The following is a 16,524-nucleotide window of genomic DNA, read 5'->3' as shown; positions in this document are numbered from 1 at the left end:
GGGGGTCTGAATAGCATTGATTTTTAGACTGCTTGAGTTCTGGAAAAAAAGTCCTGATAAAATGTTGTTTCTGCCTTACAACTTAGGCACACAAATAAGAACAGTTGTTTTGGGGAGCAGCTCTCACAAGCCATAAACGTGGTTACAGAAGGATGTCTCGCTGTTCCGTGTTCCTTGGGCAAATTGCAGAAGATTTGGACAGAGTATGACCTGGCTCAAGAGAGGATTCAGTTATGCAGAAATGTGGTAGGTCAGAATGATCCTTTTTTTTCTCAAGAGCTATAATTTAACAGCTATTGACAGTATTTTAGTCTTAAAAGTGTAGCTGGATAGCACGAATACAACATGGAAACATCTATCCTTTGCTAGATAATGTCAGAGGCTTTGCTACCTTTGCCACAACTGATGTATTTGTGGAGTGGTTTTTTTTTTGTGTTAAACCTAGACTTTTTGATGCCCTTGATTTTTTGTAAAGAAGTATGAGGAAATAAGAACATGGTAGCTAAAAGATTTCTGTTTTGTAATAGTTAGAAATGGCTTCAGCTGTGCAGCTGCAATGTCTGTCTTTAAAACCTTTTACTAAAGCAGCATGTCACTACTTAGTGCATGCTTCCCTCGTATGGGGAGGTGTAGGGAGAGCGGTATGCAAATGCAGTGGTATAGGAAGATGGACTTGTATAGGGGAAAGCTGCCATCTAGTGCAACTTCTGTGCAACCACAGAGCTGAAAAAGCCTGCCTCAGTGTGCAGACATGGCTGTGTTGATAAGGCTGGTGATGTACTGTGTCTCTCGTGTGTGGCAATGCTTTTGGGAACGGGAGGGTTCCCTACTGTGTGGTGGGCATGTGGTAAGGCAGGGAAGGGGTGGCAGTTGTGTGTCTGGGTGAATGACAGCAAATGTGTTGTGACTGTTTTCAAGTATGACCTAAAACATTTCAAACACCTTTGCTTAAGAAGTATCACTGTGTTACACTGAATTTAATAGCTCATGAAATGGACTAGAAATTAATGAGCCATGAGGAGAAGGCAAGTTCTATTTTTGTTGCTTGTGCAGGGAAGAGTATTAAAACATCTATAGCATGGCATATGTTTGCTGTAGGTGAAAAGAAATTATTTTGTTTACGAAAACTAAGTCAAATGCTTAAACTTGATAACAGTAAGATAAGTGTTAATAAGCAGATGATACTTTAGTGTTGCATCTTGTATAAGACAGTAACGTGTAGAAGAATAGCTAGGTTGTGAGGTACCCAGGAGGCAGCGCTGCTTAGGGATTCACTTGTACAAACTTTCCTTGGGTGAATTCCTGATCCCATGTAAAATAGTAGCAGTTTTCTGGAGATCGCATGGGATGATTGAGCTCAAGTGCATCCACAAGCCATGTCTGCTGTAGTTCAGCAAGTAAAGTAAAACCATCTTAGAACTTGTTTTCACCCCATCATCCATTTGTGCTTTGACTCAGAGGGAAAGAAATCTCTTAACGTGGACAAGTGTTAGGACAGGTGCAGACACAGTGGTGTGACTGTGGAGTCTCTCGGTGTTTATTCAATAGAGATGATTGCTTTGGTGTCATTCAGGGGCAGTGTGTGTGAGGTTTTTTGTGGGTTTGGTTTTTTTGAGTTGCCAACCCCAGCAAGCAGCATTCTTCCATGAGAAACATCATGAAAATAAATTTCATTCTTAAAGAGTGCTTGAGGTTTTTCTGATGGACTAATTTGGAATATGTTAGACAATCTGAACGTTGTCATCTGTTGTGAACAGCTAACAATGAAGTCACATCTGCATAATGTGTTGTAGTGTGTTACCCTGCCAAAATATTTGAAATACTGCTCTATAGCAGACTGTTTAACTCTGCTTAATCTGTCAACCTAGCTGTCAAAAATGGTTTTACTAAGTTAATTTTTTCTATTCAGTTGCCTAAACAATGTGCTCTTCCTTTAACCGCCCTGGAGTGCTGATGCCCTCTCTCACTGTCACAAGCCTCATTTGTTTGTAAGCTCCTCAGGGTGAACATCTTGTCTTGCTTTGGGGGAAACTTAATGCATCTTAAATGCAGTATGTCAGTGATAAGAGGAAGACGAGGGAAAATGTGGGTCCCCTCTGGAATGAAACGGGTGACCTGGTTACCCAGGATGTGGAGAAGGCTGAGGTACTCAATGACTTGTTTGCCTCAGTCTTCACTGGCAAATCCTTGAGCCACACTGCCCAGGTCACAGAAGGCTGGGACTGGGAGAATGCAGAACCGCCCACTGTAGGAGAAGATCAGGTTCGAGAATATCTAAGGAACCTGAAGGTGCACAAGTCCATGGGACCTGATGAGTTGCATCCACAGGTCTTGAGGAAACTGGCAGATGAAGTGGCCAGGCCATCATATTTGAGAAGTCCTGGCAGTCTGGCAAAGTTCCTGCCGACTGGAAGAGGGGGAACATAACCCCCATTTTTAAGAAGGGTAAAAAAGGAAGACCCAGGGAACTACAGGCCGGTCAGTCTCACCTCCGTGCCTGGCAAGATTATGGAACAGGACCTCCTGGAGACTATGCTCAGACACATGGAAAACAAGGAGGTGATTGGTGACAGCCAACATGGCTTCACTAGGGGCAAATCATGCCTGACAAACTTGGTGGCCTTGTATGATGGGGTTACAGCATCCGTGGATAAGGGAAGGACAACTGACATCATCTACCTGGACTTGTGCAAGGCATTTGACATTGTCCCACACGACATCCTTGTCTCTAAATTGGAGAGACGTGGATTCGATGGATGGACCACTCGGTGGATAAGGAATTGGCTGGATAGTCACATTCAAAGAGTTGTGGCCAACGGCTCAATGTCCAAGCGGAGAACAGTGATGAGTGGCGTCCCTCAGGAGTCGGTACTGGGACCGGCACTGTTTAACATCTTTGTTGGCAACATGGACAGTGGGGTCGAGTGCACCCTCAGCAAGTTTGCCAACGACACCAAGCTGTGTGGTGGGGTCGACACACTGGAGGGAAGGGATGCCATCCAGAGGGACCTTGACAGGCTGGAGAGGTGGGCCCATGCGAACTGCATGAAGTTCAACAAGGCCAAGTGCAAGGTCCTGCACGTGGGTCGGCACAATCCCAAGCACGACTATAGGCTGGGTGAGGAGTGGATTGAAAGCAGCCCCAAGGAGAAGGACTTGGGGGTACTGATTGATGAGAAGCTCAACATGAGCCGGCAGTGTGCGCTTGCAGCCCAGAAAGCCAACTGTATCCTGGGCTGCATCAAAAGAAGCGTGACCAGCAGGTCGAGGGAGGTGATCCTGCCCCTCTACTCTGCTCTTGTGAGACCCCACCTGGAGTACTGCGTCCAGCTCTGGGGGCCCCAGTACAGGAGAGACACTGAGCTGTTGGAGCAAGTCCAGAGGAGGGCCACAAAGCTGATCGGAGGGATGGAGCACCTCTCCTATGAGGACAGGCTGAGAGAGTTGGGGTTGTTCAGCCTGGAGAAAAGGTGGCTCCGGAGAGATCTAATTGCGGCCTTCCAGTACCTGAAGGGGCCTACAGGAAAGATGGTGAGGGGCTGTTTATGAGGGAGTGTAGTGACAGGACAAGGGGTAATGGGTTCAAGCTGAAGGAGGGTCGATTTAGATTAGATGTTAGAAAGAAATTCTTTACTGCTAGAGTGGTGAGGCACTGGCACAGGTTGCCCAGAGAGGTTGTGGAGGCCCCCTCCCTGGAAGTGTTCAAGGCCAGGTTGGATGGGGCTTTGGGCAACGTGGTCTAGTGGAGGGTGTCCCTGCCCATGGCAGGGGGGTTGGAACTAGATGATCTTTAAGGTTCCTTCCAACCCAAATCATTCTGTGGTTCTATGAAATATCACAGGCACAAGTAAACGCAGTAAAGTTTGAGTGTAGTGTAAAAGGCATTACTTCAGTTTTCATCGTCTATGCTTTCTTAGTTGGTTTATGCTGGTTTAACTGGGTCTCTCCTGGATACTGTTGCAAAAATGGAGATGGGCAACTGGAGCATTTGTTCTTAGTAAGGTATTTATGTAATGTATATCTTGGAAACATAAGATGATCCTCAGTGACCTGAGGTAGTACTGGGTCATGGTGTATATGAAAATAACAAAGATGGTTCTTCTGGAGTGGAAATGCTTAAAAATATATTCAAAACTAATCATAGAATTTGATGTAAATTCTGTGTCTGAATAGGAAGGTAGTGGTGCTGATCACTTAACTAGCTCTCCTGTGGAATGTTACTGAGAGGATGGCAGCTTTACAGATGAAAAACCAGGGATAGTTAGAAGTTCCTCTGATTGCAGTGTAGGCAGATAATCATAGCAATAGGGTGTAATACAAATACTGACTTTCAGACACTCACTGTAGATGGTGTTTTATGGATGTGTTGCTTAAATTATGATTTTGATTTAGAAACTTATTGGAGACTGTAGTGTACATATTTGGCATTTTTTTGTGGGAAAGATGCAAAGATAATCATGCCAGTGTTTAAAAAAGGGGAACTCAGTTGCTCATTTAAAAAAAAAAAAAAGAGGAGGGTGGGATAAATAGAGCAGAGCCATTTAATGAGGATGCTGGTGCCAAAGCTAGCTTTAGCCATTCCATATATTGCAAAGTAGTAACTTGCATTAAAGGGAACTGTTAAACTGCTGTTTCTGCAGCAGTTTTTCCCCTTCTTAAATAAGTTATCCCAGAGACGCTACCACCGTTGCTGATGGGCTTGGCCTTGGCTGGTGGTGGGTCTGTCTTGGAGCTGGCTGGCATTGGCTCTGTCAGACACAGGGGAAGCTGCTAGTAGCTTTTCACAGAAATCACCCCGTAGCCTCCCCACAACCAAAACCTTGCCATGCAAACTAAGCAGACTATTAAAATTCTGTGTACTTAATCCTCTGTGAAGTTAGATAACAGGCTGTATCAGACCCCTGAACTGTTGCATGTATCCAATTAAACGGCAGACATTGGAAGGAGACTTGGCCTGTGGGGCTCCTGAGCTGTCTCTTGATTTCCTGGATTGTCATTTAGTCATGTATTGACTCTTAAATTTACTGTAGTGCTTGAACTGGTATTAACTGGAATTTGGTTGTCTGGTTGAATCTTCTACTATGTTAAGTCACTCTTGCTCTAGTTTTTCAAGTAATATTCTGTAGAAATCTTGTCTTGGAAAGTGTTCTTTATGACAAGAGGTCCTTATTCCTTTTTATGCAGTGCATTATAGTAGTCTTTTATGTACTGGCTCCTGTCTTATGCAGGAAAAACAGCAGGAAGTCTGTAAAAATAGTCTGTGCTTTTGGTCACCAGAGATGCCCAAAAAGTGCAGAAGTGCCTAGTAAATATTTTGTTGTTGTTTCATGTTTTTAAGTGCTGAAGCAATATGTTGTGTTCACCTTCTATAGGACGACTTAATCCACTAATTTTTATTATGCAGCCCACTAATGTCTAGCTGAATTACAACATCTGTTCAATTGTTAATCTGAGTTTTAAAGCAGTGTATGCTGTAACTTGTGGTTTTATTTTTAGTTGGAGTTTGTCCATCTTTCAGTTTCCAACCATTGGATCTCATTCTGCCCTTGTCTGTTACAGGCAAAAGGTTTCTAGTCTATCTTCCATGGACATTTACAAACTTCTAAGATTTCACTGGATAAACTGAATGCAAAACCACTCTTGAACCTGTGTTTGTGTATACATATTTATATTACACATATATATTGCTTGATAGTAGGAAGTGTTCATTGGACTGTTCTTTGGCTCCATGTGAAACTGGTATTAGTTTTCTGTTTCTTTACTATTGCATTCCACACCAGACTTTTCAGGATTTTTTTTTTTTTCCTTGGAGTGAAGAAAGGAACACCTGTCAGGACAGTGTGTTACAGCTAGTTCAATCATCTTGTTTTATTTTTGGAGATGAATGTAGAAGGGAATGGCAAATATTTACAGTGGGTCTGTAAAGCTGTAGTTTGGTCTTCCATGTTCATATATATTTTCATATCTCTATGGGCGTGTTGGGTTAAATCACTGAAAAGAACAGTGCAAACATCTTCTGAATATAGATTTTTAGCTTCCTTCATCCATTTTGAAAGGCTTGGTTTTTGTGAGGCTGTTAGGTACCTTGGCTGATATGAATGTGGGGTTCCTCTCCCATTTGCAGAACTAATCCTGCCAGTCATTGAAGGGAAACTTTGTTTTTGTTTCTAGAAAATTATCTTTGGTTTAATGATTTTACTGCAGATAATCAGGAGGGAGTTTACAGGTCACCTGTCTCTCTTGCTAGAAGGCAAGGAAAAAAATTGTTAAAAGGATTATTTTTATTCTAGATTATTCTTCTCCAGCAAGAAATCGTTTGCAATCTGCCTTTGTGGATGTAATTTGGCATGTATGGAAGTGTGGATAATCCAAATTCTAATTTCTGTAATACAATAAAAACTGCAGGACAACTGGAATGTTTTAAGATTACAGTGGCAGTTAGTACTCCCACTGTTACCAACAGTCATGCAGAAACCGTTTCTTTAGTTGTCTGATAATGTAATCATATTTTTAAACTGTGAAGGATGTAGTATTTATGCAAGGTGGTCATGTCATAGGAGTAGAGGTTAAAACAAAATTTGCTTTTTAACTCATTCCTAGGCAGGCATGTATTGTGCTATTCATATTTTGCAAGGATTAATGCTTTTTTAAATCACTTTCCATATTGTGTATGTGGTGTTGGGGTGTGAGTTGCTGACCGACTTTTTCTTTTGCATAGGATGAAAGAGATGAATTGATTACCAAGAGAAATGAGGTGCAACAGAACTTGTATTTGGCAGCGGAAGAATTAATTTTGGAAGTGGATCAACTGCCCCTCTCTGAGCGCTCAAGAACATTACAGGTAAGGAGGTTGCTTTTATCAGTATTGATTCTGAAACACTGAAGACCTGTGGAGGATATTTCTTAAATGTTTTATAGTTGGAGACCTCAGCAGCAGCAGCAGATGAAGCTTTAGATAACACTTCCGAGTTAAGTTGTACATCTGACACCTGTAGTTCTCCAGTGTTAATTGTGATCCTGATCTCCTAGATGTTTTGTTTCTAGAGGCAAATTATTAACTAGATACTGGATTAGACCATCAGCTTTTCTCTTATGGTACAGTGTTTGGTGACTAACAAGACTTCACAAAGCCGAGAATATTTAGTAGATGATGGGTGTTAATGAGAGAACCTACAATTAAAAAGTCAATGCATTTGTGATGTAAATTGTGGCAGTGGGTTTTGTGGTTCACAGATTGGTAGGGGTTGGAAGGGACCTCTGGACATCATCTAGTCCAACCCCCCTGCTAGAGCAGGGTCACCTTGAGCAGGTTGCACAGGGTGGCGTCCAGGCGAGTTTTGAATATCTCCAGAGAAGGAGACTCCACAACCTCTCTGGGCAGCCCGTCCCAGTGCTCAGTCACCCTCAGAGTGAAGAAGTTTTTCCTCATGTTCAGATGGAACTTCCTGTGTTCCAGTTTGTGCCCATTGCCCCTTGTCCTGTCACTGGGGACCACTGAGAAGAGTCTGGCCCCATCCTGTTGACATCCTCCTCTTAGATATTTATAAGCATTAATGAGATCCCCTCTCAGTCTTCTCTTCTCCAGGCTAAACAGCCCCAGCTCTCCCAGCCTTTCCTCGTACAAGAGATGCTCCAGTCCCCTCATCATCCTTGTGGCCCTCTGCTGGACTCTCTCCAGTAGTTCCCTGTCTGTCTTGAACTGGGGAGCCCAGAACGGGACACAATATTGCAGATGTGGCCTCACCAGGGCAGAGTAGAGGGAGAGGATAACCTCCCTGGACCTGCTGGCCATGCTCTTCTGAATGCACCCCAGGATACCATTGGCCTTCTTGGCCATGAGGGCACATTGCTGGCTCAGAGAGCTGCTTGTCCACCAGGACTCCCAGGTCCTTCTCTGCAGCACTGCTTCCCAGCAGGTCAACTCCTAACCTGTACTGGTGCTTGGGGTTATTCCTCCCTAGGTGCAGGACCCTACACTTGCCCTTATTGAATTTCGTATGGGTCCTCTCTGCCCAGCTCTCTAGCCTGTCCAGGTCTCGATGAATGGCAGCGCAGCCTTCTGGTGTGTCGGCCACTGCTCCTAGCTTAGTATCATCAGTGAATTTGCTGAGGGGACACTCTGTCCCCTCGTAAAGGTCGTTGATGAATATGTTGAATAGGACCGGACCAAGCACTGACCCTTGGGGCACACCACTAGATAGAGGTCTCCAAATAGACTCTATGCTGCTTATCACAACCCTCTGGTTGGATTATGCTCTTTCCTAGCCCTTTCTCTTAAGTTGGCTGTGTATTTTGGACTAGTGTAGCAAAGTGTAAAATGCTTAAAGCATGTTTTTAAGGTGAGAGTTAAACACTGCATAAGCACATATTTACGCTAAGATTCTCTTTCCATCTCAGCCAACCCAACAGCAGAAAGTGGGGAAATAGATGGGGAAATAAGCTCTGTACAGGCAGTAAGAACTTTTGAAGAGGACTTTTCCAATAGAAACAGTACCAAGCTGGTGTTACTGGCCTTTGCTATTAGAAATAATTTATTTTCTTTTTAACTTCAGAAATATTACTTGCTTTTATTTTGACTCTGCAAGTGTGTGTGGAGAGGGGAGAAGATTGGCTGTAGTTTGACGGCTTGTCTGTACAAATTCCCCAAGATGTATTTGACCACACATGTATGAGATTACATTCTTATGAAAAATCACCAAGATTACAGGCTGCAAGTAACTTTGTATAAGGTTTGAGCAGCATTAATAAATCAAAGCATTCACATTTTCACGGAATTACTTACTCAATTTCTAATGGAATTATTTTTCAATGCCATTCAAAAAATGTTTTGATACACTTATGTTTTGGTTCTATTCTGATGTGCAGATTGATGTCTAATTAGAAAAGGTATTGAATGGTAGCACTTCATGGCTTTCTATCACTGGAGGCCCTGTGTGGATCCTGCTCCTTCAGACAGAGGAAAGTTGTGGTGTGGTGTTGTGTGGATTTTTTTTTTCTTTTCTATTTTGTAGTTGAGTGTTTTTTGTGTGTGTGTTTAAAGGTTATGCTTTGCTAATCCACTAGGTGGTAGGCATTAAGCATCTTCTAGATAGTTGTACTACAGTGAAATTTTAATAGCGTTTTGAAAATATTTGAAGGGGTACTGAAATGCTGCTAGATGTGTTAAGTGAATTTTGGGCTTTTGCCAAAAATTGGTGGTCCTCTCTTGTATTTGGAGCTAGAAGATCAAAATAGTTTTCCCAAGTAGGGAAGCAGAAATAAGTTTTTACCAAATATCAGTGAAAACCTAGTTTGCCATTTTATAGAGCTGAAGAGGTCATGCTGTGCTGTCCTAGAGAAATGAATATTCTTCTAGTGTCTCTCAGAAGAACAGGAGCTTGGGAGCTAATGCCCCTTTCATTGAGGCTGTGTATTGCGAACCTCTCATCTGACTTATGTTTTATACCTTCTGGTGAGAACTGTTGGTGGCCTGAACCACAGACAAATTCAAACAGCTTCAGCTGCAGCTGGCCCGACTGGCTGGGACCGAAATAAACAGTTGGTGAACTCCATGCTTTCCAAGTGATAATACCACATTGGTTAAGAGGAAAGCTGAGAGCGCGGGTGTACACTAAGTTACTCTCAAGCGAGAGCCCATGCATAGCATGTAGTAGCTTGTTGTGCTCCCTTTGCGTTACTGCACTTAGAGACAGTGACTGGGACAAATGCATGTAGGCCACTGAGCCGTCTTCATATGGTAACTTGTTATCCTTCGGGAGCCTGCTTCTGTATCCATATGCTGGTGAAGTTGCTAATGTTCTAGGGAAATGTGTTTATAGTACAAAAAATAAGTGGGAAGAAATAGGACTTAACTTACAGAATTCTTTCCTTGAGGACAGCCTGATGGAATGCATGCATCCTTTTGGTGTGACTAGTGCTATTATTTTTGTAAACAGGGTGTGATACTGGATATGAAACTGCTACTGAGCACTTTTCTCAGTTCTGTTACTTACGTGAAATGGGCTGACTTTTTTTCTTCCTCCTTCAGACTGCACCATTTGAACCTGGCTTCTGCTTTGCCATGCCATTTTCTGTCCACATGTATCTTCGTGTATTAAAATCCAGCTGTTCAAAAAAGAATGTGAGAAAAATCTGTTGTGCACTTGAATGATTTAAATAGCCTACATAAATTTAGCACAAACCTCCTTCTTTGTATTTGCTTATAGACAAATGTGTTTGTGCAAAGCTCACGTCATGTGGTTCAATTGGAAATTGCTGTTTTAAACAATCTGTACTAAATGAATGCTGTTCATTATAGTAACCATTTTTATGAAATTAGTTTTAGAATTTTATAAAATACTGTTTGGTCATTTGTTTTTTTGTTTGGTTTGGAGTTTTGGGGGGTTATGTGGTGGTGTTTGTTTTGTTTTGGGTGGGTTTTGTGGTGACTGTATTTAGCTAGTTGTTATGTGAGGAACTTCTTATGCGTTTGGCCCCAGTTTGAAATTTTGCTGCACAGCTAAAGATGTGGCATCATCTTGTGTAGTTCTACAAAATTGGTCGAGCTCACTTCCTCACCTCTGTGGTACCTGCAGCCCTCAGCAAGGGAAGTTCATTGCTGCCATGTTCTGGCCTGTGGTGTTAGTGTCAGACAGTCTGTTTTAAGTTACGTTTGGTTGCTCATATGACCTGTTTCAAGTGTCTGAAAGGCTCCTGACAAGTGACTAAGTTCTGTCATATTGCTTTTCCCATAGTACTGGCTGTTGAGTCTGAAAGGATGCAAAAATGAGAACCTCAGGAGTAGGAGAGAGAGAGGTGTTGTGGTGTTTTTCTTCATCTACATGACCTAGGTGGTGTTTGGGAAGGTCTGTGATATTTAACTCAAGTATCAAATATCCCTCAAATTAACTCCAATATCCCTCAAATGTCCTGGGATCGGAGAAAAGAAAAAAGCTATATATATAAGCAAACTGTCAGTAGCCTTTCTCAGGGTTTCTTTAACCATCTTGGTGGGCATTATGTGGATGGATTTTGAAAGCTGAGAGATGCTATTTATTACAAAAGCACATGTTCATCCAGCCCCAAATCCCACTGATGAGGGAGAATTTTCTCTTTTGAACTGCCAACACCAATGTAGCTCTCAAGTATTTTTCAGCATGGGACTTTCCACCCAGGAGCATGGAAGGCTGCTTTCTATGAGGATGTTGTCTCCACTGGTATTTGACTGATACATTCCTCCCTGACTCCGCTTGTTCTTCAGGTTGTTTGACAGAACGCCATTTGAAAAGTGATTTATGTTTGCCCTGAGCTTTAGCCTTGATGCCTTTCCCTTATATGTAGCACTTCAGTTTGTTTTCCAATACAAGTCAAAAGGAGATGGACCCTGTGCTTTATATATTGCGGAATATTTGGCTTTTAGATGGAAATAGAAGTTTCTGGACTATAAAACTCATTTCAGAGGGCCTTCAGGTGTCAGACATAAGTAATTGCTGTTCCATCTAGGAATCGTTGTGATGACAGTGGTGCATCAGAAGAGATTTGACTCGTGACTTTTGAAGGGAGGTGTCAGTCCAGAAGCATTCCTTAGGTATCTGGCTGCTCACCTTGTTTCTTAGCACAAGTTCATTTTGTTTTCTGAATTTGAGCAGCTCTATAAGGAGCATTATAAACTAAACCCCATTTTCCTCTTTATCCTGATGAGTATGACTTTAAAGTCCAATCTGTAGGGAAGAAGTAACGAGAATACAAGTGACTTCTTATGAGCTGTTAAGCTTTTTTGTGGTGTCTTTTCCCTCCATGTTTTGGAGGGAAAAATCAGACTGTATGATCTCTGTGTGAGATCCTTTTTTCCATTGCATTTTCTGATAGACATGCTACCCTTAGATCTGAAAGTGGAATATAAAATATACTTTGCTGGATATAGAAAGAGGCTTTTGTAGTAGAAATAATTTTATGCCAGCAGGTAGCGCTAACTTTTTCTGTGTTAAATGTCTTGATTTTTATAGACAGTACACTGTCCCAAAGTTCTTCTAGTTTGCAAACCTGTTTTTGTTTGATTCACTTGATGCACAGGAGCTGTCTACTTCTCTGGAGATGGTGTATGGTCAACGTTCTGAAGCAGATGATTCTGAGGAGGTATTTCAACAGTTCTTTAAGTGGAAGAGTGTTAAAATGAAGAAACTTATTTGTGTCAGAAATGATACGGACACAGCTCTGCAAATTCTTGCTGACTGGTTCAGTGGCATCTTAAAGGTAAGGTGAACAGCCAATCTTTCCTGTTGGTGAAAAAGATGAGGTATGACGCTGTCTAACTGGGCTTGTGAGCAGTAGGCATTAGTAGGGATGACTGCCTGTGGCAGGGAGATTGTGCATGTGAGCAGTGGCTCTAAATGATAGTGTCTCAATGCAGAGGGAAAGGTAACGCACTGAGGAACGGAGTGTTGATTTACCTTTATTCTTAGTGTACCTTTGTGGTGAGTCAGAATTTATGCTTTCTTATGAAAGGACATCTTTTGTGTGAAGATCAGTACCTTTATGCAAGTATAAATTTTGTATGGGTGTGCTCTATCTGTTCATTGTGTGACTGAAATGCTTTAATTAATCCTTTCAAGCAGCCTTTGGATAGAAAGACTTCAGATTTTAAAAGGCTCAAGTTCATCAATGCTGCTGAAAGAGGAGATGAAAGATCACTGCAAAGAAGAAACTAATCTGATTTGACATGATCTAGGTACAGGTTGCAGACAAATACATAATAGATTTTTTTTTTAACTCATTGAAATGCTGAGCGTGGAGAATTTATACAAATAAATTGTCCGCTGCTATTTGCATGTCCTGCAGTATTTTTCTGGAATACCATTCTATTTGCATTGCCTCACTCTCTGAGTTGTAGGTCTGGAGCATTGAAGTTAAGTGCGTTTTATTTATCTTAAAATGAGATGGTTGGTGGAAGTGGGTTACCATCCATTGAGTTCTGCTTGTAAAGCAAGTGCAAAGTAGGGAGGTAGCTTTGTGGCTTTCCTGTCTCTGTGCTTAATATCTATGTTCTTGCTCAGTTTAGGACTGTTAATCTTCCTGGGAAGACTGTAAACTGCTCTCCTACCATTCCTGCAGGCCCGGCTTCCTTGACCTCCTCCTTGTTGCACTTGTGTGTAAATGTTCTCAGTTTGTGTCAGCATAACCTTCCTTCCCATGTGAATTGTGCATAATCCACAAGGGTTGTGCCCTTTTATAGTGAACAGGTTCTCTGCCATTGCATTTCATTGTACCTAGAGCATTTACTGTGGCCAGACACTGTTATGAATAATAGTGTTCCCTGACCTGACAATCAATGTTGTTCAGCAGCAATGTAGTCTTGGTGCATGTCATGTGCAGTATAATGTTAATGAATATAATTACTTGCAGATGTTTATAATTGTGTCAGTTATTAGAGACAGCAAACAAACCCACAAATGGGTTTCTGCGATTGCTGGATGCAATGCAGGGTGCTATTCTGCATGTATGAAAGTGACTAAAGTTTGTTAGTGTAATAAACTTTTGGTTTACCTGTTTCAAATATGAACTTTTCTGCAAACAGTTCAGAGACACAGGAAATGTACAGACTTGTGGCATGGGTTGGTAAAGCACTGATAGGTAGACCAAGGAAGAAATTTTCATTTACTCATCTTAATTGTTTCAGGTTTTGATGTGCGATTATTCTGTTGCAATGTAACTTCTAGCTCCTTTTTTTTTTTTAAAAAAAAAGTGTGAGCAATTGTGTAAAGGAAATGCTTCTTTGAAGTGTTTCCCTTCCTAACCAATACTCCTCTTCCTCTCTTTCTGAATCCACATTAATCTCATGTAGCATCGATCAGAAGCTACATTAGGAAATGGGTCAATGACAGACAAGGATATTTTCAGAGACTGGATGGCTCCTTTCCAGTATGCAACTCCAGGCTTTGGGGAGCAATGTATTGTTTCAACTTGCACTGTTAAAGTTTGGTTTTTTTTTTGGTTCCTTTAAGGTTAAGGCAATAAAATATTTTCACAGTCTTTAGTGGAATACTCATGCTAGATAGGTAAATGAACAAGGTGGATTTGCAGGTTTCTGTTATGACTCCGTATCTTGCATGTTAAATACAGGACCATATTTTCATTTTAGTTCTGCTTGCCAGTATAATATCTCTTCTTCTGCAGATATGAGAAACAAAACTTTGCTGAAAAGTACATTTAATGTAATTATAAGCTGATCTTACTGATTTTTCTCTGGCACCTTCTGTATTTTAGATCTTTAAGCTAAGTTATTTCTGACTTCTATAAAAACACTTAGGGTTTCCTGGTGAAATCTTTAACCTTACTTCACAGTTTATCAAGTGTGAAATAGATCCCAGGATGTGTCTTCATCTCATGTAATATGATATAGGAAGGGAAAGCCCACTCAATAGTGAAACTGCCATATTGAGCGTCTTGTGTATCACTGGGCAGCACACGTTGATTTTTGACATGAAACTCAACACAGGAAGGGTTGGGCTTCTTCTGCTGTTTCATTTTTTGTAAAAATCAAAACGAAATTAGGAAAATAAAACCTAGTCAAGGCAAGAATCAACTTTCTTCTTAAGTGAATCTTAACTCTTGTTAGTTCTAGAAATCATTATATCACTCAAGCGTGAGGCAGTTAAAGGTGAGATCTGACAGAAAGCCTGATTAGATTTCCAGTAGTGCTAACTCTTTGTATTTCTTGCTTGTTTTTGCTGTCTGATTGCTAACATCTTACCTTCAATTGAATGGCTGATTATTATTTTTTTTCTCTTTGAAGTGTTTTGACCTGATGTCAGAAGCATCTTCAGGTTTAGAGGAAATGGTTGGCAATGCGGATGAAATTCTCAAAAAGGTTGAGCTGGCTATTTGTGAAGAACTGAATACAGACTTAAATGTAAGTTCTAATCATGCCTACTGTGTCATGACTTCTATGTTTTTATACATCTTTTATTTCATTTTAAAGCTTTTCTTAATGTATCAGATGAGTTTATTCACTACAAAGCAGCATCTTTTTTTGTGAAAATGTGATAGAAAGCCACTCAGATTGCTCCCCAGAGAGAAGAGAATGTGTTTTCCAGGCAACAGACAGAGGATGGCTTTGGGTTACAGGAACTTAGCTGTATGTATCACTGGCTTAACTAAAAAATACTGGGAAAATTGATTCTTCCCTCTCTATGTGCAGAGAAGCTTTCTTTGAGCTGTACTGAGTTTTGGTGCTTGTGTTGAAAATACAGGTGATGAAAAATAAGTTTCTAATGAAAATAATGCAATTGCCTATCTGGGTGAATGTATATGGATAAATTTACTTTTTCTAGTCTTAAGAGATGAATAGTTTTTCATCACTTTAATTTTGCAAGGGACAAGTGTTCTTGTCTTACTGGTAATCTTCTATGCTTGTTTTAGCCTTTTTCACAGTTACTTACCTTTTCTGATAAGCATTTCCTCCATTCTGTTTTGCTAAATCTTTGAGGTACTTGCATTGTCTTTGCAATGAGAGTCCCTGCTGTGCCAGAGAATAGATACGCAGCAAAAGTTGAACCTGTCCTTTGATGTAGCATGATACTAACAACAAACATTAGTTTAGTCAGCTTGGGACTGCTCTCTCTGGTAGAACTAGTGACTGTCTCTTAGAAGAATGGTTTAATGCTTTGTATCTATTTAACTGTACCATCCTTAAAAAAAAAAAAACAAACCACCCTCTTTCATAGCATGTGGAATACGAAATTGGACTTCCGCATAGAGGTGCCAAGCAGTTTTATTCTCTTGAAACTATTGGGTGAAGTCTTAGAATTGCTAACTTTCTTTTTAGAATGTCTTCAAGAAGAGAGAGAAAAATCTGATAAATGATTTTTTTTTTTCCATTAACAATGGAATTTCTCAGTAGAGGTTTGACATCTTAAATGTTGGTGTGTATAAATGAAGAATGATTCTCAATCTTTAATCTCCCTCTGTGTAATTCAATCCAGGAGCATGATGAAGCAGAGAAGGGAATAATTGTGAGTGCTTACAATGAAGTTATACGTAACATTTGTCAAGAGCAAAGTATGATTGCTGTCATACAGAACAGATACACGGCCAGCGTTGAAGTGAGTTTATGCCTTATTTCTATCACACTAATCTATACTAGTAACCTTTTCTGACGTAATTTCTTTTTGAAGGATGTCCCCTTATCTTTTTACAAGGAAATTCTAGGAGTATATTGGTGATGAGAGATTGGTTGGGTTAAAGCTTAAGAACTGCAGTTATGTATTACCTCAGCCAATGCTTCATTTTAGTTAAATACAAAGGTACCTTTTTAAAATAAAGCAGTGGAAGCTGGAATCTCTAGATTCATTACAAATCAGTAGTATGTAACTTAAGATGATTGAGCTTTAAGTAGAAAGTTGGTTTTCCAGAAGGTTGGTAATGTAATTAAAATGAAACACATAAAAACTCTCTTCTGTGGGGAAAGACCTTGAAGACCTGAATTCAGATAGGCTTCAGGCAGTTTCTGTAATGCATTGGACTGTAGCATATTAAAATAGAATGCTT

The 16,524-nt window shown here is 40.8% G+C and overlaps 1 protein-coding gene across 1 annotated transcript in view; it reads left to right on the top strand.

Moving 5' to 3' along the window:
• STK31 (serine/threonine kinase 31) overlaps positions 1-16,524 on the top strand; it is a 44,286-nt gene that overhangs the window by 11,411 nt on the left and 16,351 nt on the right. The window contains exons 10-14 of the mRNA XM_054816251.1: positions 87-246; positions 6,719-6,841; positions 12,052-12,231; positions 14,771-14,887; positions 15,960-16,079. Coding sequence (XP_054672226.1) covers positions 87-246; positions 6,719-6,841; positions 12,052-12,231; positions 14,771-14,887; positions 15,960-16,079 — 700 coding nt within the window. The remainder of the gene's footprint in view (positions 1-86; positions 247-6,718; positions 6,842-12,051; positions 12,232-14,770; positions 14,888-15,959; positions 16,080-16,524) is intronic.

This window comes from Grus americana, chromosome 2 (genome assembly GCF_028858705.1).
Source record: "Grus americana isolate bGruAme1 chromosome 2, bGruAme1.mat, whole genome shotgun sequence".
Classification (NCBI taxonomy): domain Eukaryota; kingdom Metazoa; phylum Chordata; class Aves; order Gruiformes; family Gruidae; genus Grus; species Grus americana.
The sequence above is the reverse complement of the archived record's forward strand: the minus strand, read 5'-3'. Positions and strand labels throughout refer to the sequence as shown.